Below are 21,863 nucleotides of genomic sequence, written 5' to 3'. Positions count from 1 at the left end.
TGGTCTTTTACCAAATAGGGCTATCTTCTGTGTACCCTCCCTACCATGTCACAACACAACTGATTGGCTCAAACGCATTAAGGAAGAAAGAAATTCCACAAATTAACTTTTAACAAGGCACACCTGTTAATTGAAATGCATTCCAGGTGACTACTTCATGAACCTGGTTGAGAGAATGCCAGGAGTGTGCAAAGCTATCATCAAAGCAAAGGGTGGCTATTTGAAGAATCTCAAATATAAATTATATTTTGATTTTATTAAACACTTTTTTGGTTATTTCATAGTTTTGATGTCTTCACTATTATTCTACAATGTAGAAAATAGTAAAAATAAAGAAACACCCTTAAATGAGTAGGTGTTCTAAAACTTTTGACCGGTAGTGTATATATACAGTACCAGGTAGGGGGGGTATACAGAAGATTGCCCTATTTGGTAAAAGACCAAGTCCATATTATGGCAAGAACAGCTCAAATAAGCAAAGAGAAATGACAGTCCATCATTACTTTAAGACATGAAGGTCAGTCAATACGGAAAATGTAAAGAACTTTGAAAGTTTCTTCAAGTGCAGTCGCAAAAACCATCAAGCGCTATGATGAAACTGGCTTTCATGAGGACCGCCACTGGAATGGAAGACCCAGAGTTACCTCTGCTGCAGAGGATAAGTTCATTAAAGTTACCAGCCTCAGAAATTGCAGCCCAAATAAATGTTCAAGTTCAAGTAACAGACACATCTCAACATCAACTGTTCGGAGGAGACTGTGTGAATCAGGCCATGGTCGAATTGCTGCAAAGAAACCATTACTAAAGGACACCAATAATAAGAAGAGACCTGCTTGGGCCAAGAAACACGAGCAATGGACAGTAGACCGGTGGAAATCTGTCCTTTGGTCTGGAGTCCAAATTTGAGATTTTTGGTTGCAACCACTGTGTCTTTGTGAGACTCGGTGTGGGTGAACGGATGATCTCCGCATGTGTAGGTCCCACCGTAAAGTATGGAGGAGGAGGTGTTATGGTGTGGGGGTGCTTTGCTGGTGACACTGTCTGACATTTATTTAGAATTCAAGGCACACTTAACCAGCATGGCTACCACAGCATTCTGCAGCGACACGCCATCCCATCTGGTTTGGGCTTAGTGGGACTATCATTTGTTTTTCATCAGGACAATTACCCAACACACCTCCAGGCTGTGTAAGGGCTATTTTACCAAGAAGTCGAGTGATGTAGTGCTGCATCAGATGACCTGGCTTCCACAATCCCCCAACCTCAACCCAATTGAGATGGTTTGGGATGAGTCGGACCGCAGCCCAAGAAAAGCAGCCAACAAGTGCTCAGCACATGTGGGAACTCCTTCAAGAACTGTTGGAAAAGCATCCCAGGTGAAGCTGGTTGAGTTTCTCAATACTTTGTTATATACCCTTTGTTGGCAATGACACAGGTCAAACGTTTTCTGTAAGTCTTCACAAGGTTTTCACACACTGTTGCTGGTATTTTGGCCCATTCCTCCATGCAGATCTCCTCTAGAGCAGTGATGTTTTGGGGCTGTCGCTGGGCAACACGGACTTTCAACTCCCTCCAAAGATTTTCTATGGGGTTGAGATCTGGAGACTGGCTAGGCCACTCCAGGACCTTGAAATGCATCTTACGAAGCCACTCCTTCGTTGCCCGGGCGGTGTGTTTGGGATCATTGTCATGCTGAAAGACCCAGCCACGTTTCATCTTCAATGCCCTTGCTGATGGAAGGAGGTTTTCACTCAAAATCTCACGATACATGGCCCCATTCATTCTTTCCTTTACACGGATCAGTCGTCCTGGTCCCTTTGCAGAAAAACAGCCCCAAAGCATGATGTTTCCACCCCCATGCTTCACAGTAGGTATGAACACGACGAGTTGAGTTTTTACCAAAAAGTTATATTTTGGTTTAATCTGACCATATGACATTCTCCCAATCCTCTTCTGGATCATCCAAATGCACTCTAGCAAACTTCAGACGGGCCTGGACATGTACTGGCTTAAGCAGGGGGACACGTCTGGCACTGCAGGATTTGAGTCCCTGGCGGCGTAGTGTGTTACTGATAGTAGGCTTTGTTACTTTAGTCCCAGCTCTCTGCAGGTCATTCACTAGGTCCCCCCGTGTGGTTCTGGGATTTTTGCTCACCGTTCTTGTGATCATTTTGACCCCACGGGGTGAGATCTTGCGTGGAGCCCCAGATCGAGGGAGATTATCAGTGGTCTTGTATGTCTTCCATTTCCTAATAATTGCTCCCACAGTTGATTTCTTCAAACCAAGCTGCTTACCAATTGCAGATTCAGTCTTCCCAGCCTGGTGCAGGTCTACAATTTTGTTTCTGGTGTCCTTTGACAGCTCTTTGGTGTTGGCCATAGTGGAGTTTGGAGTGTGACTGTTTGAGGTTGTGGACAGGTGTCTTTTGTACTGATATCAAGTTCAAACAGGTGCCATTAATACAGGTAACGAGTGGAGGACAGAGGAGCCTCTTAAAGAAGAAGTTACAGGTCTGTGAGAGCCAGAAATCTTACTTGTTTGTAGGTGACCAAATACTTATTTTCCACCATAATTTGCAAATAAATTCATAATCACTGCTCTAGAGGAGATCTGCATGGGGGAATGGGCCAAAATACCAGCAACAGTGTGTGAAAACCTTGTGAAGACTTACAGAAAACGTTTGACCAACAAAGGGTATATAACAAAGTATTGAGAAACTTTTGTTATTGACCAAATACTTATTTTCCACCATAATTTGCAAATAAATTCATTAAAAATCCTACAATGTGATTTTCTGGATTTCTTTTTCTCATTTTGTCTGTCATAGTTGACGTGTACCTATGATGAAAATTACAGTTCTCTCTCATCTTTTTAAGTGGGAGAACTTGCACAATTGGTGGCTGACTAAATACTTTTTTTCCCCACTGTACACATGGATTTTGTGTTATAGATATGTGGTAGTAGAGGCCTAAGGGCACACACTTAATATGTTGAGGAGTTGAGAAGAGTGGAAGAAGGGAGTAACGTTGAAGAAACCATGGTAGTTCGATTAGAGACACCGGTAAATGTTACTTGCAAACAGGATCCTGACTACCCCATTCATAGACGCTAATTACTATAGCACCTATTGTCATAGGATCTTCTGACTGGGGGAGTTTTGTTAAAAGCCCCAACATTTGCTCTAAACATTAACACGCATCGCTTGCGGTACTGTTTTGGAAACATAAGGTGGTCCTCTGTACCTCAGCTGGTAGAGCACGGCGCTTGTAACGCCAAGGTAGTGCGTTTGAGCCCCGGGACCACCCATACACAAAAAAATAAAAATTATGCACGCATGACTTTAAGTCGCTTTGGATAAAAGCATCTACTAAATGGCATATTATTATATTATAAGGAATGTATATTTTATATCAGTGAGAAACAATTTTCAAAAAACTAAAGGTAAATTACTACACACCTTTATTGGTTTAAGGTTAGTGTTCCCACACTGCCATTATCTCCATGTTGCAGCGCTTGTTTATGGAAGACAGACAGAAGACATAGGCCACCACCTGTGCTAATTAGCTATCTAGCATGCTCTGAAAACCTGTGTGTAAATTAATTGGGGAGGAACTGTAGTTCGTCAACTGCGGTCACATGGCACACACAGTGTATGAATATGTGCAAAACTGCTACAGTAAGTGTAGATTTTTTTTATTTAAGCTTATTTCTCGCTGACATGAAAGACATGGCCCATACGGGAAAAATGCAGGCAAAGTGCAGTAGAACTACAGTTATTCTGCAGTACACTGCAGTTATTCTGCAATTACTGCGTCCAAAATGCCACAGTCGACTGCAGTTACTGCACTTTCAAAATTATAATATTTTTTTGTAAGGGGGGGCATATCAGTGTATGTTTCGAAAACCGTTTAGAAAGCAATTATTTACGTTTCTAAACGTTAAAACACAGCGTCGGAATTGTAGTTCACATGGAGCCAAATGTGGCGAATGTAATTGCTGAAAACCCTACATACTGATGTATTACATCTTTGTATTGAATTATGATTGTTTTTTTCCCCCTTTCCAGCAATCGATTTTCTTTCGTTCACTACCCGTACAGTAGGTGGTGGCATGCACCTTTAACGTTTGTTTGTGGACCGCCATAATACCAGAGAAGAACAAGACATCGGTTACAAAATGGGGGCTTGCATGGCCTTGTGCTCTCTTGCTAGCTGTGTAAGTAGCACAACCAAATCCTTTCATGCTGCTGTTTCTGTGTTAGAGACTTCGCGGTTAGCTAGCAATTGGTCAATGGTGTTAGCAAGCTAGAACGTTTTATCGCTAGCAGAATCAGAATCTGGGTTTACAGGAGACGTCCGATAGCTAGCTCGACATGTTTGCTTGCTGGCATAAATACGACGACAACTAGTCGTTAACTTCAGTTACCATTACCCAGTAATGTTTTGTTCGCCTTCAGTAGCCTAACTAACGTTAAATGCCAATTTATGTTTGATCCGAAAATGTTGTCGGAGGCTCCATGTGGAGGTTGTGACATAATCTCGGAGCCTCCGGAGGCCAAATTGTCACTACCGTATCGCGTTGCTCCTCCCAAATGTTTTAATAATGTGAAGGGCTCTGTATAGCTCCACATTGACATGATTGGTTGACAGTAGGTGGGGGCGAGAGGTCCTGTATGAACACACTCACTTCCTTGACAACTTCCTTCACAACAGTTATACTCAACAGCTCAGCGCTGCTCCTTGAAGTGCAAGAAGTATGAATGCCCTGACTTCTGCAGAGGCCATAAAATATCACAGTAAATGCTGCACAACCTGCAGGTGTGTGCATAATTTTGCTTCAGGCTGTTTCTGCCGTAGGGCAGAGGGTAAACCACTAGGAGCAGAGCTCCCCTATGGGGCGGAGCTCCACGATATAGAACATGTATTCCTGTGAACCTAACGTTACCTAGCCAACCAGAAGTATCACCTGCCAACAAAGTGTTTATTTAGTCAGACCATTTGCGTTATTGGAGATAAGTAGTGTCAGACAACGATGAACAGGGCCCAGATTCACAAAACCTTCTTAAATTTAAAAAAAAAAAACTTACATTATTTTCTTAACTATAGACTTATAAAGAAAGTTAAGCAACGTTGCTATTCCTCGAAAAGGTTATTGAAAAATGTATTGCGCTATTTCTTATGTTTCTCCTTAAGCAAAAAAATAGGAAGAAATTAGATTATTGAAAAGAAAGTTCTTGGAAATGTAATTATTTCAAAGATAGCTAAACCCTTGTCTTAAACTCAGGGCAGTGAGAGAATAAACTCAGGAAAGCAATTGAACATGATTCATTCACTCACAAACGTATTATTTTAAACCCAAGAACATGTTTTAGAACAGTAATCTCAGTACAAAATATGCTAACATGATTGCCATTGCTAGCTAAATCGGTTGCCTAGCAACAGCATCTTAAGAAGATTAGTAAGAAGCTATTTGAGAAGTTCGTAAGAAAATCATTAAATCTTAAGATATTGTTGAGGAATTGCACTTAATGGATAATCCTGAATGAATCGTGAATAATGACAAGTGAGAAAGTTAGAGGCATAAATATCATACCCCCAAAATACATGCTAACCTCCCCTGTTATTGGGAGTTGAGAGGTTAGCATGTCTTGGGGTATGATCTTTGTGCCTCTAACTTTCTCACTTGTCATTATTCACGATTCATTCAGGATTATCTGTAATCATGGTAGCATCCACATTACTGTAGAAGTAAGACATCAGCATACAATCTGTACATAAAACAAGTGACTAACAGCGTTGTACAGATGTATTCGTTCTGGAACTCCACCAGGCTACTGTTCTATGTGTGTTCTCTGATTCTCACTCCTTTCTCGCTTCTTTCTCCACTAGGCCTCCTGTCTGTGTGGCTCCGCTCCGTGTCTGCTATGTGGCTGCTGTCCCTCCTCCAGAAACTCCACCGTCACCCGGCTGGTGTTCTCCTTCTTTCTACTCCTAGGGACCCTGGTGTCTGTCATCATGATCCTCCCTGGCATGGAGGCACAGCTCCAAAAAGTAAGACACTCCTGTCAGTGTGTCTGTGTGTTAGTGGTGCTGTTAGTTCAGCTGTTTGTTCACCCGCACCTGCCCGCAATTACTAATAACCCATCCGCAACCGCCCAACTATATGTGATAAACTGAAAATCTGAGGCCCGTACCCGACCCTAACCCGCACCCGACCCTAACCCGCAAATATCGAAAATGCACTTAGGCTACAGTCCGAGACGGCGGAACGATTTTTTGGGCCTAATTTAGATATGTTTCTGCTTATAATTTCCAACATTTTGGTAGGCTATTTGTAAGTCAACTTGTCTAATTAGACCAGAATAATGTAATAAATTATAGAATGGACGCTTCAATCTAGTTGACATCGGTAAAGTTTGCTCTGTCATCTCTGCTTCTTTCACGGAGCAAAGACATTTAGGGACCGGGGCGAAAATGCAATAACAACAAAAGGGAAAGATTTTCTGTGCAAAATTTCCAAATTACATCAGTTTGATCAGTTGTAAGGAATCGAAAGCTGTGAAAACAACCCAGAATGTTTCTGATAAGATTTCAGTTTGGCTTGTATATGTCACAAGTGTAGAGAGGAGTAGGCAGGAGGCAGTCGCAGGTTTAGAACTACTGAATTTATTACTGCACCATAGCTTAAAGCGGGACGAAACCCACAGTACAAAATATAAAGTACTCAGGAATTAGTAGGAGAGATACCTCTCAGAAAAACAAGCAACATATACAATGACCGACAAAGACAAATAACAGAGGGAGTATATATACATTGATAGAATCGGCAGCAGCTAGAAGGCCGGCAACGCCTGAGCTGGACAGGAGGGGCATCTAAAGCGTTGGCTGGTGTGACAGCCCCCCCAAGGCAGAAACGCAGCCCACTCCCCCGGCTGGTCCTGACAGTAACTACGAAGGTACCTACCCAGTTCCTGATTTACCCTTTCCACCTGCCCATTTGATTGGGGATGGTACCTGGAGGTGAGGCTGACAGTGATCCTCAGTCGTTCCATGATGGCCTTCCAGACACGGGAGGTGAATTGAGGACCACGGTCAGACACGATGTCCTACGGGATCCCGTAGTGCCGGAAGACGTGAGAGAAGAGAGCCTCCGCGGTCTGCATGGCCGTAGGGAGACCAGGCAGAGGAATCAAACGACAGGCTTTATAAAACTGGTCCACAAGGACGGTGGTGTGCCCCTCCGAGGGGGGAAGGTCTGTGACAAAGTCCACAGAGAGATGGGACCACGGTCGTTGTGGAACCGACAGCGGGTGTTGTTTGCCATAGGGGAGGTGTCTCGGTGTCGTGCTCTCTGTGCGCAGGTGGAGCAGGAAGAGATGTAAACCCGGACACCCCGGGCCAAGGTGGGCCACCAGTACTTTGCGGAGAGACAGTCGATACTACGGGCTATACCCGGGTGCCCCGACACTGGTGCTGTGTGTGCCCAGGCAAGGAGACGGTCCCGCACATCAGAGGGCATGTAGATACGCCCCTCGGGACTGTGACAGGTGAGGGCTCTTGTTGCAGGGCTCGACGGATGTCCGCATCCACATTCCACACGACAGGGGCCTCAATGAGGGACGGGAATAATGGGTGTCACCTAGACCACCTTTAGGTCCTGGTATTCCTCCGGGATAGGGACGTGGATGGCCTGGTCCGGACTTTCCACGAAGGTGGCACAGATTGACACATAGAGACACCTCCTCTGACACTCCTGCGACCAACCCAACAACCTCCTCTCTGTCCACGATATACTGGGGTTATGCAACTGTAGCCAGGGGAAACCTAAAACTACGGGGTGTGCAGGAGAGTCTAAGATGAGGAAAGTGATGCATTCATTGTGGTTGTGATTAACTGTGAGGGAAATGGGAATCGTGGTCTGGCGCACCAGTCCTGTTTCTAGGGGATGGTTGTCTATGGCATGGACTGGGATAGGGGGTTCTGAAAGGACTGGAGGAATGCGTAATGATAAGGCCACTGACCGGTCTAGGAAATTGCCTGCAGCACCTGAGTCCACTAGGGCAGGACTCAGTGGGGGACCAGGATAGTCAGGGAAGGTGACAGGGAGGAGGACGGGCTGGGTGGACTGAGAGGAGAAAGGCATGTCCACGCCTACCTGGGAAGGTGCATGAGCGCTTCTCGGTTCTCCTTCTGGGACAGGTGTTCCATGGGTGGTCCGACTCCCCACAATAGGAGCAGAGACCCTGTTGACGGCGCAGGGGAAGGTGCGTCGTGCCCACCTCCATGGGCTCAGTCTCGCTGGAGGTTCCTGGGAGAGAACCGAACCCCCGGGATGGGCGATGACGGGCACGCAGGAGATTATCCAGGCGGATGGCCATGGCGATGAGCTGGTCCAGCGTGAGGTCCTCATCGCGACAGGCCAGCTCGGTCTGGACGTCCGCCTGTAGCCCGCTGTGGAAAACCGTCAACAGGGCCTGGTCGTTCTAGCCAGTGGATGCAGCAACCATCCGGAAATCCAGAGCGTACTACGACGCTGTCCTGGACCCCTGGCGTAGACTGAGGAGACGCTCACCTCCCTCTCGGCCCTCTGTTGGGTGGTCGAAGACGGCACGGAAGAGTTGGGCGAAGGGCTCATAGGACTGTACTTCTGGACCGTCCCTCTCCCAGACAGCGTGCGCCCACTCCAGAGCCCGGTCTGTCAGCCCCGAGATCACCAAGGCCACCTTGTCCCTCTCGGAGGCCGTCCCGGCATGACGGGCAAGGTGGAGGTCACTGCAGGAGAAACCCCCTACAGTGAGCTGGGGTGCCGTCAAACCGCTCCGGGAGTGGCAGGTGGACGTTGCTGATCGGACCAGGTGATGTAGATGGTGGTGGGGTGGCTGGAACGACCGCGGGGAGCTGGGAAGGTGGTGGTGTAGCCTGAAGTTGGCGTACGACCCGAAGCACCTCATCCATGGTAGTCCTGAGGCGCTAAAGGCACGAGTCGTGGTGGCGGCGCTTCACTCCTACAGTGGAGAGGTCGGGATGTTCTGCTGCTTCTTGTTTTCTTGGGTCGGTCATTCTGTCACAAGTGTAGAAAGGAGGCAGTCGCAGGTTTAGAACTACTGAATTTATTAAAGCACCATAGTTTAAAGCGGGACGAAACCCACAGTGCAAAATATAAAGTACTCAGGAATTAGTAGGAGAGATACCGCTCAGGAAAACAAGCAACATATACAATGACATTGTAGAATAATAGTGAAGACATCAAAACTATAAAATACACATATGGAATCATGTAGTAACCAAAAAAGTGTTAAACAAATCAAAATGATCAGACCTCAGGATAAGACCCAGATGCAGACAATTCAAAATAACAAAAGTTTATTTACAAAACAGGGGGCAGGCAAACGACAGGTCAAGGGCAGGCAGAGGTCAGTAATCCAGGGCAGAGTCTGTAAGGTACAGAACGGCGCTCAGGTTCAGGGCAGGCAGAGGTCAGTAATCCAGGGCAGTGTCAAGAGGTACAGACTGACAGGCAGGCTCAGGGTCAGGCAGGCAGAATGGTCAAAACCGGGAGAACTAGAAGCCGCCAGGCACAAGGTAGGAAGAAAGGTAGAAGCGGGGCTATAGCGGTGTGAAAGCGTGTCCGGGCGGTAGGAGATGGTGAAGTTGAACTGGGTGAACAACAGGGCCCATCGAGCTTGCCTGGAGTTGAGACGCTTGGCGGTGCGGAGATATTCCAGGTTCCACACAATGAATGAACCAGTGTCTCCACTCCTCCAATGCCATCTTCACCGCAAGTAGTTCCCGATTCCCCACATCATAGTTCCTCTCCGTGGCGTTAAGACGATGAGTTGACTGAAATTAAGCTAGCTATAATCAAAAGATGGGCTACTATAATTTCTCATAACAAAATACCTTTTATTTACAGAGAGTAGTGAGACAGACAGTGGTGAGTCAGGCTGCAATGAAGGAGGCAAATGAGATACAAAGAAAGAGGAAGCATTGAAGCAAGCAGGGAGAGAGGTTAGTAATACAGTGGTTCTCAAACTTGGGGTCCGGGACCCATGTGAGGTACCTTAAAATGTACATCGGGTCCCCTGAGAGAATCTTTAATCTTAATAAACACATTAATAACATTTTAGAGTCAACTAAGGACCTTTTACACTGTCAGAATTCACTTTCATATCATTATGTGTTGGGACAGCCTGTGATACCAAACATTTTGTGAAACATAAAGACAATTTAAATTTAAAAACAATTTAATATTATCATGTACACTGAACAAAAAAATATAAATGCAACATTTTCAAAGATTTTACTGAGTTACAGTTCATATAAGGAAATCAGTCAACATCATCACTACTGACTTACCACTTGTGTGTAGTAAATAAGTAGTGAAACACGTATTACTGAGTAGAACTTGTAAGGTAGTGATGAATAGGAAGGTAGTTCGTTTTTTTCATGAGGTTGTGGCGATATACTGCGATCTTGTGGCAACTAGAAACAATTACATAATAGGAACTATTACAAATTGATGGTCCTTGAAAATAAATATTAGTGCTTGAAAAAGTACTTGAAAGTCCTTGAATTTGACTTGTACGAACCCTGAAATTAAAATAAACAATGTACCACATTGCTTCTTACTAGTAATACATTTGTTTTAAAAACATTACAAAGCATGCTCATCGGTTTTCATGTTGATGTAATTTTAGTGCACATTTGTAATTTGGGCTGGTAAAAAAAATCTTGAGTGGCTAGTAGATTTTTAAAATCTACCTGCCACAGTGGCTGGTGGACCAAAAAGTTAATTTTATGACCTGACCGCCACCCACCCGCCCTTCATCCACACAACATTTCATGACCCTACACCCGAACGCCCCGCGTATATAACCGTGGGGACTGCGGGTTATGAGTCAACCCGTGTATCACTAGTGTGTGTGGTGTAAGTATTTGTCGGACAATGTCAACGTGTGACGTAAGAGCGTAACACCTGAATGCATTTCCTAGGAGTAAAACAAAAAATAGTTCTAGCACTTTCTGTGACGATGTCTTTTTAGAAACGCTACTCAAAATGAAATTGAAATGCCCTTTTTATCCTTTCCCCCTCTAGATCCCAGGCTTCTGTCAGGGTGGGAGTACCATACCAGGCATGGAGAACCAGTTTAACTGTGATGTCATTGTGGGCTACAAGTCCGTGTACCGCATGTGCTTCGCCATGACCTGCTTCTTCTTCCTCTTCTCAGCCATCATGGTCCGCGTCCAGAACAGCAAAGACCCGCGTGCAGCCATTCAGAATGGGTGAGCTCCAATTAAGATTAAGATCACTTTATTAATCAATTGTACACAAGGTCCAACCAAAATGTGACCTCTGCTTTTTCCCAGCCCCCCCCCCGAAAGACACACATACATATACAGGTTGGAGTGGGGGGCTGCAACACTGGGCGCCTGTGGAGCAGGTGTTGTGGGGGCTTAAGCGCCTTGCTTAAGGGCACAACGGCAGGCAATTTGAGGATTTGATACCAGCGGTTGCTGGCTCACCTTTAACCGCTAGGCTACCTGCCGCCCCACCACTTCACCGTTTGCATTTCCAGCCGGCGAAACGGTTTGAAGTGACACAATGACAATCAGAAACCGGTCTATGTCATTTCAACCCATTTTGGGTTAGTACTGTAATACTGTAATAATAGTACTGTAATAAGTTGTGTACAAATCATGTATAAGACCTTTTTGTAACTTTCAGGCTCAAGTTCACTGGCTTCTCTTAGAGAAGACTCATGAAAATACTCTGTTTTTGTGACGTACTATGCTTTTGTGTCACAGTCTATGTGAAACCTGTGTTTTCTTCCCAGTTTCTGGTTCTTTAAGTTTCTGATCCTGGTTGGCATCACTGTGGGAGCCTTCTTCATCCCGGATGGAACCTTCCATACTGGTACTTTGATGATCACAGTTAAACTTTAAATGACTGTCAAGTGACTTCTGACAGTACTGGCTTAATCATTGGCAAATGACTAGCAAACAGGAACATTGTTATGTTCAGGGTACAGTGCATCGGTGAAAAACATTTTCCCTCTGAAAGATCCTCAACCTTGAGCGATTGAGTTATTACATGTAAAGTATGCTGTTTATGCTCTTGTGAACAAAAGGAATCAGACAAATGAACAAAATTGCATTTCAGGGCTCACCAAACCTGATATTTATCTTATAGCCACGGGGGGCCAGTATGAAAAATGTATGCACTCACTTGATGTCAATCACCATGTCTGTCCATCCCATGCTATGGGATCCAGGAAGTGGGTTGTATTTATTTGTTTATTGATCCGTCTCTTACCTCCCCCGACAGTGTGGTTTTACTTTGGCGTGGTTGGCTCCTTCATCTTCATCGTCATCCAGCTCATCCTTCTCATCGACTTTGCCCACTCTTGGAACAAGTTATGGGTGGGGAATGCCGAAGAGGGCAACTCAAAGTGCTGGTTTGCAGGTACAGTTACAGTACTTTCTCCAGAGGACATAGTACCGTAATGCTGCTCAAGAAGTTATACTACCATGACTGTGTTTATTCTTCTAGAGCAGCAGGGTTCTTCCTGCTCCTGGAGGCCCACAGGGTGTGCATGCATTTGTTCCAGCCATATACTAATACCTGATTTAACTAGCCAATCAACTAATCATCAACCCTTGATACGTTGAATGTGGTGTTAGTAGTAATGGACTGGAACAAAAGCCTGCACCCCTTGTGGCTGTCCAGGAACAGGATTGAAGAACACTGTCCTAGAGAGAACATAGAACCAGTATATGCATCTGAAGAGTATGGGGGTTTTCGTCATACATGACTGTTTTTACCGACCCTCTCCATGTTGCCCCTCTCTCCCTCAGGCCTGTTGTCATTCACCTTCCTCCACTACGCACTGGCCTTCACCTCAGTGGTGCTGTTCTACATCTACTACACCCAGCCTGACGACTGCACCGAGCACAAGGTCTTCATCAGCCTCAACCTCATCTTCAGCGTCATCATCTCCATCGTCTCCATCCTGCCCAAAGTACAGGTATTGTGGCTGTTTCATTGCCCTCCTTCTCAAATGAAAGAACAGTTTTAGCAAATATATCAGTAATAATTGATGCAATGTTTGGTAAGGGAATGCTTTTATTAGTCTGTTTTTGTTGATAACGGTGTTGACAATTGTATGCATTGCATGGTGATGAATTTGTTCCACTACGTACATGTGTTTACCAGTGCCTATGTTTTTGTATGTGACAGGAAGCCCAGCCCCAGTCTGGTCTGCTCCAGGCTTCTCTCATCTCCCTCTACACCATGTATGTCACCTGGTCCGCCATGACCAACAACCCAAGTGAGTCTCAGCCTCTTTCCCATTCCAGTTTCAACAGAGTGTCTGCCATTGTTGTCATTGTATACAGTCATTTTGACTTTCTCCCTCCAGTTTATCTTTGCTTTCCAAACCACTGCAGCACTATGAGTGTTACCTACTGGTGAGTTTGGCAGACTTTGGTAGTTCACTCACCTTTCCCAAACCTGTTACATTTACTAGGGCCTGGAGTTGTTTTCTGGTTAAGTCACATGGTCAGGAAAAACTCCTGGTCCTACTTATGTTCCATGCTTGTACTTGTGCTTGTAGTGGGTCAGTAGAAAAGCTCAGACAGGTGTTGGAGTGTCTCTATAAGTGTAATTAAGGGACACATCTGTTGTGATGGTAGGTTTAGAGCCCTGGCTGTTGCCTTCCTCAAGACTGCAGGTCGCTTTATGTGTTTTCTTTTTCTTCCGCATAGCTATCCTACATTCTATGGCTGATTTGCTGTGTGTGTCTCTCTCAGATCGTAAGTGTAACCCCAGCCTGCTGAGTCTGGTTTCAAATGTCAGCTCCAGTGAGCCCACACCCACCAATGCCCCAGGACAGGTGCAGTGGTGGGACGCCCAGAGCATCGTGGGTTTGGTCATCTTCCTCTTCTGCACTCTCTATGCCAGGTAGCTAGCTACTCCAATTTGGATCCATATCATGGCTACTTATTGAATTGTTTGTTATGCTATGATCTTGAGGGATTTCCCATGCTGATCCCTGGTCTCTCTCTATTTGTCTATCTCTTTTTCTCTCCACACCTCTCTCTCCCCTTCTCTCTTCTTTCTCCCTTTATCTGTCTGTCTCATTCACTTTTTCCATTCTCTTTCCCGCGTTCCCACACCTTTTTAGCTTTGCTTTTCCTTAGGGTGCTTTTTAGTCATTCAGTTTTTATTGTTATTTTATCCTCTTATGTTTGTTGTGTAGTAAATATTTCCGTTTTTGTTTTTATTAGTTTTTTCGTGTGAAGCACATTGTGTTGCATTCCATGTCTGAAATGTGCTGTATAAATAAAGCTTGATTTGACTTGACTCCCTCCCTCAGTATCCGTTCGTCCAGCAACACCCAGGTGAACAAGCTGATGCAGACCGAGGAGGGCGGGGGTTACGGAGGAGAGGGCGAGGTAGGGGAGGACGGTGTGCGGCGGGCCGTGGATAATGAGGAGGAGGGGGTCACCTACAGCTACTCTTTCTTCCACTTCCACCTCTGCTTGGCCTCCCTCTACATCATGATGACACTCACCAACTGGTACCAGTAAGTACAGCAAGAGCTGACCTGCAGAGCCACAGCTCTTTAGAAATGTTAGAACATTTTACAATATTTCTAGGAGTCCTATTGGGTAGGTTGTGTATGTATTCCTTGTCAGTTTGAAAGCCATGGGATCAGGAGGGATATTTATTTGGGTGAATCTCAATAGCCTTTGTGTGAAAGCATTAATCCAGCGTATTACTCAGTCAGTCTAAATTAAGGGGATGAGACGAGGATAGAAAGCCACTATAAAGATACACTCTTTAAACTGACACCTTCTCCCTTCCTTCCTCAGGCCTGACACCACCACCCAGGCCATGCAGAGCAGTATGCCAGCTGTGTGGGTGAAGATCAGCTCCAGTTGGCTGGGCCTGGGCCTCTACCTCTGGACTCTGCTCGCCCCTCTCATGTTTCCCGACCGAGACTTCAGCTGAACAGCCCCCCATGGGCTTGTAAGATGTTGGGTTGAACTTTTGTTTTGTTTTTTACGACTCAGCATTTTTTAATTTTGTCTCTGTTGGTGTGTTTAATCTTGTTTTGTTCCGTTTTGTTTTACATGTTAGGTATTTTATCTACCATGGCTGCGTGGGGTATGGTAATGTTTTATTGATTTAGCCACGAAATGAAATTATTTTATTTGCCAATAATATGCAAAACTGCGCTTAACTCTGTACCTTAACACAATCTTCTGAGATGAGCATCAGTTTGTCCCAGAATGCACATTAGTGAACTATAGCAAAGACTTATTACCTCACTTTTACAATAATATATTAGTCGGGATCCCCTGTTGTTAAAGTAGGCCTGGTTCCAGTTGATTGTATTTGTATTTATTATGGATCCCCATTAGCTGCTGCCAAGGCAGGTTGGGGATTCCCCCTCATTGGCTGAGCTCCCGCAGTGCTGGAGCTTTAAGAGTGACCCTCTCCAGAGCCCCAGAGAGACGGTGTGTGAGGGAGATAAACTAGGGGGACACACCCTAACCCCCCTCGAGGGTTCTCTGAGTCTGAGCCCTCTTACTGAAATAATTTAATTTGTCCACATCCTGATTAAAGATCACTGGACTGTGAAGTATCAACCTACCCCTGCTCTAACTACATATTTATGAACCCTGGAGCTCAGTTGTAATACCCCCTACCCACCCCACCCTGAGGCTTAGCTCTCTATCCCAACTATGCTTGATTCACGGAAGGCCGACTTAAACCGTACTGTGCTGGCTCAGATATTTTCACATGATCCTTTCCAGCACGGTTCCAGAAACTATGGTGGATGCATATTCAGGTCAGCCCAGTACAGCTCATGCTTGGCTTGGCTCAGTTTGGCTCAGGAGTGTGAAAATGGTACTACACAGTACTCTCAACACCGATTAAGCATAGTCCTGGACTAAGAAGCTATTTCAATAGAGATTTTCCATTGACCATGCTTTTTAGTCCCGGACTAGGCTTAATCTGTCTGGAAAACCGTCCCTTGAAGTCTACAGGGGGTTTAGGTGAGGAAGTGGGATTCTGAACCTCTCACTTCTGCTCTGAGAAATGCCATATGTTGCCACAATGTTACTGAGTCAGTTTATTAATCAGTCATTAGTGTACAGCTCTATAACAATGCATTTCAAGAACGATATGTTGGTGTTTGATATTTAAAATGGTTATAATTTAATGGTTATTATCTGGATACTGCTCTCAAATTTGATAATTATGAGTTGTTGGGTAATTATTGCACATTTCATAATTTAATGTCCGATTATTTACCTCTTAATGGATATGAAGTTTCCCAATGTGACTGAAATGAGATCAGTGTGTTTTAAACATGGTGAAAAGATTGGTGTACTTAAGAGATGTGAAATGTTGCTTTTGAGGTGAAATGTTGAAATTGATGGTCTATTGAAGAATCTTGACTGAACTATAGTAAAACAGTGCAAACATTTGAGTATTGTGAATTCAATTGTTTAAAAAATAAAATTGAAGACATTAATTCAGTTCTGATATACAGTGCCAGTCAAAAGTTTGGACACACCTACTCATTGCAGGGTTTTTCTTTATTTTTACTATTTTCTACATTGTACAATAATAGTGAAGACATCAAAACTATGACATAACACATATGGAATCATGTAGTAACCAAAAAAAGGGTTAAACAAATATATTTGAGATTCTTCAAAGTAGCCACCCTTTACCTTGATGACAGCTTTGCACACCTTCATCAGGTAGCCACCTGGAATGCATTTCAATTAATAGGTGTGCCTTGTTAAAAGTTAATTTGTGGAATTTGAGCCAATCAGTTGTGTTGTGACAAGGTAGGGGTGGTATACAGAAGATAGCCCTATTTGGTAAAATACCAAGTCCATATTATGGCAAGAACAGCTCAAATAAGCAAAGAGAAACAACAGTCCATCATTACTTTAAGACATGAAAGTCAGTCAATCCAGAAAATGTCAAGAACTCTGAAAGTTTCTTCAAGTGCAGTCGCAAAATCCATCAAGCGCTATGATGAAACTGGCTCTCATAAGGACCGCCACAGGAAAGGAAGACCTAGAGTTACCTCTGCTGCAGAGGATAAATCCATTAGAGTTACCAGCCTCAGAAATTGCAGCCCAATTAAATACTTCACAGAGTTCAAGTAACAGACACATCTTAACATCAACTGCTCAGAATTGTTGCAAAGAAACCACTACTAAAGGACACCAATAATAATAAGAGACTTGCTTGGGCCAAGAAACACGAGCAATGGACATTAGACTGGTGGAAATCTGTCCTTTGGTCTGATGAGTCAAAATGTGAGATTTTTGGTTACAACCGCTGTGTCTTTGTGAGACGCAGAGTAGGTGAACGCATGTGTGGTTCCCACCGTGAAGCATGGAGGAGGAGGTGTGATGGTGTGGGGGTGCTTTGCTGGTGACACTGTCAGTGATTTATTTAGAATTCAAGGCACACTTAACCAGCATGGCTACCACTGCATTCTGCAGCGATATGCCATCCCATCTGGTTTACGCTTAGTGGGACTATCATTTGTTTTTCAACAGGACAATGACCCAACACAACTCCAGGCTGTGTAAGGGCTATTTTTACCAAGAAGGAGAGTGATGGAGTGCTGCATCAGATGACCTGGCCTCCACAATCCCCCGACCTCAACCCAATTGAGATGGTTGGACCACAGAGTGAAGGAAAAGCAGCCAACAAGTGCTCAGCATATCTGGGAACTCCTTCAAGACTGTTGGAAAAGCATTCCAGGTGGTGCTGGTTGAGAGAATGCCAAGAGTGTGCAAAGCTGTCATCAAGGCAAAGGGTGGCTACTTTGAAGAATCTCAAATATAAAATATATTTTGATTTGTTTAACACTTTTGTGGTTACTACATGATTCCATATGTGTTATTTCATAGTTTTGATGTCTTCACTATTATTCTACAATGTAGAAAATAGTAAAAATAAAGAAAAACCCTTGAATGAGTAGGTGTGTCCAAACCTTTGACTGGTACTGTACATTAAAGTGTACAAAACATTAGGAACACGTTCCTAATAATGAGTTGCACCCCCTTTTGCCCTCAGAACAGCCTCAATTCGTCAGGGCATGGACTCTACAAGGTGTCGAAAGCGTTCCACAGGGATGCTGCCCCATGTTGACTCCAATGCTTCCCACAGTGTTGTGTCAAGTTGGCTGGATGTCCACTGGATGTCCACTGGCTGCCAGTTGAGGCTCGCATCTACTACAAGTCCATTGTGCTTGCCTACGGAGCTGTGAGGGGAATGGCACCTCCTTACCTTCAGGCTCTGATCAGACCCTACACCCAAACGAGGGCACTACGTTCATCCACATCTGGCCTGCTAGCTCCCCTACCTCTACGGAAGCACAGTTCCCGCTCAGCCCAGTCAAAGCTATTTGCTGCTCTGGCACCCCAATGGTGGAACAAGCTCCCCCATGACGCCAGGACAGCGGAGTCACTGACCACCTTCCGGAGACACTTGAAACCCTACCTCTTTAAGGAATACCTGGAATAGTATAAAGTAATCCTTCTGGATTCACCTGGTTAGTCATGGAAACTCAGTGTATTTATAAGCTTTTCGCTACACCTGCTATAACATCTGCTAAACACGTGTATGTGACAAATACAATTTGATTTGATTTGAGTATACATTGCATGTGAACGTAATGTATTATGGTTCATTGCCCATACAAATGAATTAACCCAAGCATGATTTCAAGTGATGATCTTTCAGTATTGAGAATAACAACATTGAGTGCCTATTTGTATTAATGCATTTCAAAAATAACTACTGGTAGATAAAATTCAAACCTGCACTAAAATGGCTTCCACATTTTGTGTTAAATGAAGGAGTGTCTCAGCTAATTTCATAGTTTGGTTATATAGGTACTGTATCTGGAAATTCTTTTTTTCAATAAAATCCTCAACATAATCCCATGAAGGTATTAAGATGTATTTATTTATAGTATATTATCTATAATTCTTTCTTCACAATTGCAGTAAGATTAGTTATAATGTTGTCCACTAGGTGGAACTGAAGCTCCTTCAATCATATTGTTTTCTTTACTGTTATCTTAGATACTACACAGTAGACTGTAGTACACTACAGAAATGGCATAAGGATATTTTCTAATCAACGGACTGAGGTTGCTCAGAGCTTTACCCTGTGCTCTGAGAAACTTGAGAAGAGCGAATGTGATGTGACCAATAGGCCTGTCCTCTGTGGATGTTGTTGATTGTACAGTACGCTGTTGATCCTTATTGACACCAAAGGTCTCTTTTATCTTGTGAAGTTCACCAGAGGGAGAAAGCCCAATTATCTAGGTGCTGGGTCTATGATAGCATTTCCATCAGATTGCTACTGTAAGAGGACCCCACTGTCCTCACAGCACAGTCAGAGATTAGACTGAGGAGGCACTGGGGATGGATGGGGACAGAAGAGGGCCAAATGGGGCCACTGCATCATGTTTTTATGTTTTTCACTGTAGCCTATCCATGGGTCTATTTATCGTGTACAAAATCAAAGCTGCACTTGTTTGATATTCATTGATCATGTTATTTAACACTGAACCTGAAGTCACTGAAGGTTTCTGGTTTCTGAGGAACATAGGACTAAGTTACACTTCCATAGATATAATATTTAGTTTTTAGGTACCAGTTGTGTAAAAGTAGTCACAATTGATGATCCCTTTCCCTTGATGTAAAGACTTATTTTGGCATTACTCAAATTAAACCACCTTTGAATTGATAGTTTCAGTTAAATCTATGCCCTAAATATGACAATTGTCTGACCGGTGATGCTTCACACAGTGTTAACTATTGTGGTATGGCCTCTGTCCTGTCCACAGCTCAGCTGGTACTGGCTCCTCAAGCTGTGACTTTGCTAATTACCTTCCTGTGGCTGTAGTCTGGAAGTGTTGATTATGTCCATGACAGAATGGCAAGCACATTACTTGAGTGCTTGGTTAACCCTAATTCTAGTCTCAAAGGGTGTTTGCTTTTCAGGCGTATGGGGTGACACTAGGCAAGTTTCCATAGACCCCTTTCTGTGTTTACAAACAAGGTTGACGGGCGCAAGTTGTTGGCAGAACAAGGGGGAGTTCTTATAGAATGCCAGCAAAAAAAGACTGTTTACGTGTTGCTTATAAGTGCATTTCACACTACTTTTGGATTATAATTAGATTTTAAGGCTTGTATGAATGTCCTGCTTAATATAATGTTTGCGTCATCATCGCAAATCAACTCATTATACTTAAAAAACACTTCCACTTCAACCAGTGAAATTAGCTCTTTGGCTAGCTTTTGCTACAGCCTACGTCAACGAGCGTTAGCATTCTAGCTAACAGCTGCTGCATCCAAAATAGTTATTTTGCAAAGATCACAACCAAATATATTCTTAGCGACTGTAAAAGCAAGAATAAAAAAATCATTGTAAGCGTATGAGAACCCCAACAAGTTATTTTGTTTAGAAGTAATAACTTAAATCGAGGCTATGTTGAATGGGCGCAGATGACGATAGCGTTCTTACTACCGCCGAGAGTCGCGCGTTGTGTACTGGAAAAGGGTCTATTGACCCAGGTTTATTAGACAAAAGCAATGTCGCAACAACAAAAACATATTTTCGACATGCGTAATGGAAACGGCAGATGTAGAAATGTTCTAAAGATTGAATACATTTTATCAGTTCGGCAGGGGTGGATTTTTATTTTGTCTAACTTTCTTTATTGCGACAAATTATAATGGAAACAGTGTTTTTCAAATAAATTATGATTGCCGAATAATTTTGAAGGTAGGCCTACACAGGGCACGTGATGTTATCCCGTAACTATAAAGCTCCACTCCACATTTGATTCTAAATGCCTACTGCTTGCAAAATCGATTTATTCAAGTATAAACAATGTTTCTTTGCAGGAAAATGTTAGTCTTGACTTTCAAGAATGCCTGAATTGCTTCACATTGCAATTTGAAGTTTCACCATCAAATAGTTTCTAGATCTATGTGAGTATGTTACTGTGGCGATAAGTAGGCACATGAGAAGTATTTGAATATGGCAAATATGAGTAATATATTGCATTCTATCCATGCAGGATTTTGCGGGCTACCTGAGACATGAAACAGATAGGTGGGAGGGCATACAGGCGGTCACCAATGTATTAATGCGCAATTTGCCTAATAGGATAATGGAAACACTTCAACTACGTATTTTCTATTCCACATTCTAGATTTTTTGCGAAAACGTTTTTTTTAAGGTATGTCAAGCTGTTTTTATCGACACAAGACAGTTCATTCACCAGGCAGGCCAAAATTCCATCCCACCAAAACAGGCTGAAATTTCAGGTGATGTTTTCAAACAGCTCTTACACTGAAATGCCATTATCATAGTTTTCACAATTTGACAGTATTATTCTAACCTTACTGCACTGGGCCTTTTAAGTTGACATTCCCTTCTCATAGCCTTTTCATTGCCAACAAAGCATTATGAATATTCCCATAAAACACAGTAGTGTGTTGTATGTTTATGTTTTAGATTGTAAGATTTTAAGTGGGTCTATCTACTGTAGATCTAACCCATTTGGCTCACTAGATGATGGATATAGAGATTAGTCTGGTCTGTGCTGGTCTTGGTGCTCTATGTTCCAGCCAGGGAATGAGACGGGGCTCGATGCAGCTGCCTGCCTCCTCTGTGTTATTTCCTTCTCGCCTCGCTGGCAGACAGGGCATGTTGACTTTGGCTGCTCCTATCACAGACTCCAGTTGGCACAGCCTGTGACTCCCTAGGACATTCTGCCTCTCGTCACTGCCCCTCTCCC

General features: G+C 43.8%; 1 protein-coding gene across 2 annotated transcripts; it reads left to right on the top strand.

Moving 5' to 3' along the window:
- Positions 1-3,550: 3,550 nt before the first annotated feature.
- Positions 3,551-16,551, top strand: LOC121585922 (serine incorporator 2). 2 transcript variants are annotated; one of them, XM_041902255.2, is made up of 11 exons: positions 3,551-3,677; positions 4,068-4,216; positions 5,890-6,051; positions 11,229-11,283; positions 11,835-11,914; positions 12,326-12,463; positions 12,856-13,025; positions 13,238-13,328; positions 13,810-13,960; positions 14,376-14,585; positions 14,875-16,551. In XM_041902255.2, the coding sequence occupies exons 3-11, from the start codon at positions 5,925-5,927 to the stop codon at positions 15,011-15,013; spliced, it is 1,161 nt and encodes a 386-aa protein (XP_041758189.1). In that variant the 5' UTR covers positions 3,551-3,677; positions 4,068-4,216; positions 5,890-5,924; the 3' UTR covers positions 15,014-16,551. The 2 variants fall into 2 exon arrangements, with proteins under 2 accessions (XP_041758189.1, XP_041758188.1); XM_041902254.2 differs by having other exon boundaries at positions 11,096-11,283.
- Positions 16,552-21,863: the final 5,312 nt, after the last annotated feature.

The sequence above is a fragment of the Coregonus clupeaformis genome, chromosome 17, assembly GCF_020615455.1.
Source record: "Coregonus clupeaformis isolate EN_2021a chromosome 17, ASM2061545v1, whole genome shotgun sequence".
NCBI classification, from domain to species: domain Eukaryota; kingdom Metazoa; phylum Chordata; class Actinopteri; order Salmoniformes; family Salmonidae; genus Coregonus; species Coregonus clupeaformis.
Note: the sequence above shows the minus strand (reverse complement) of the source record. Positions and strands in the feature narration are given on the sequence as shown.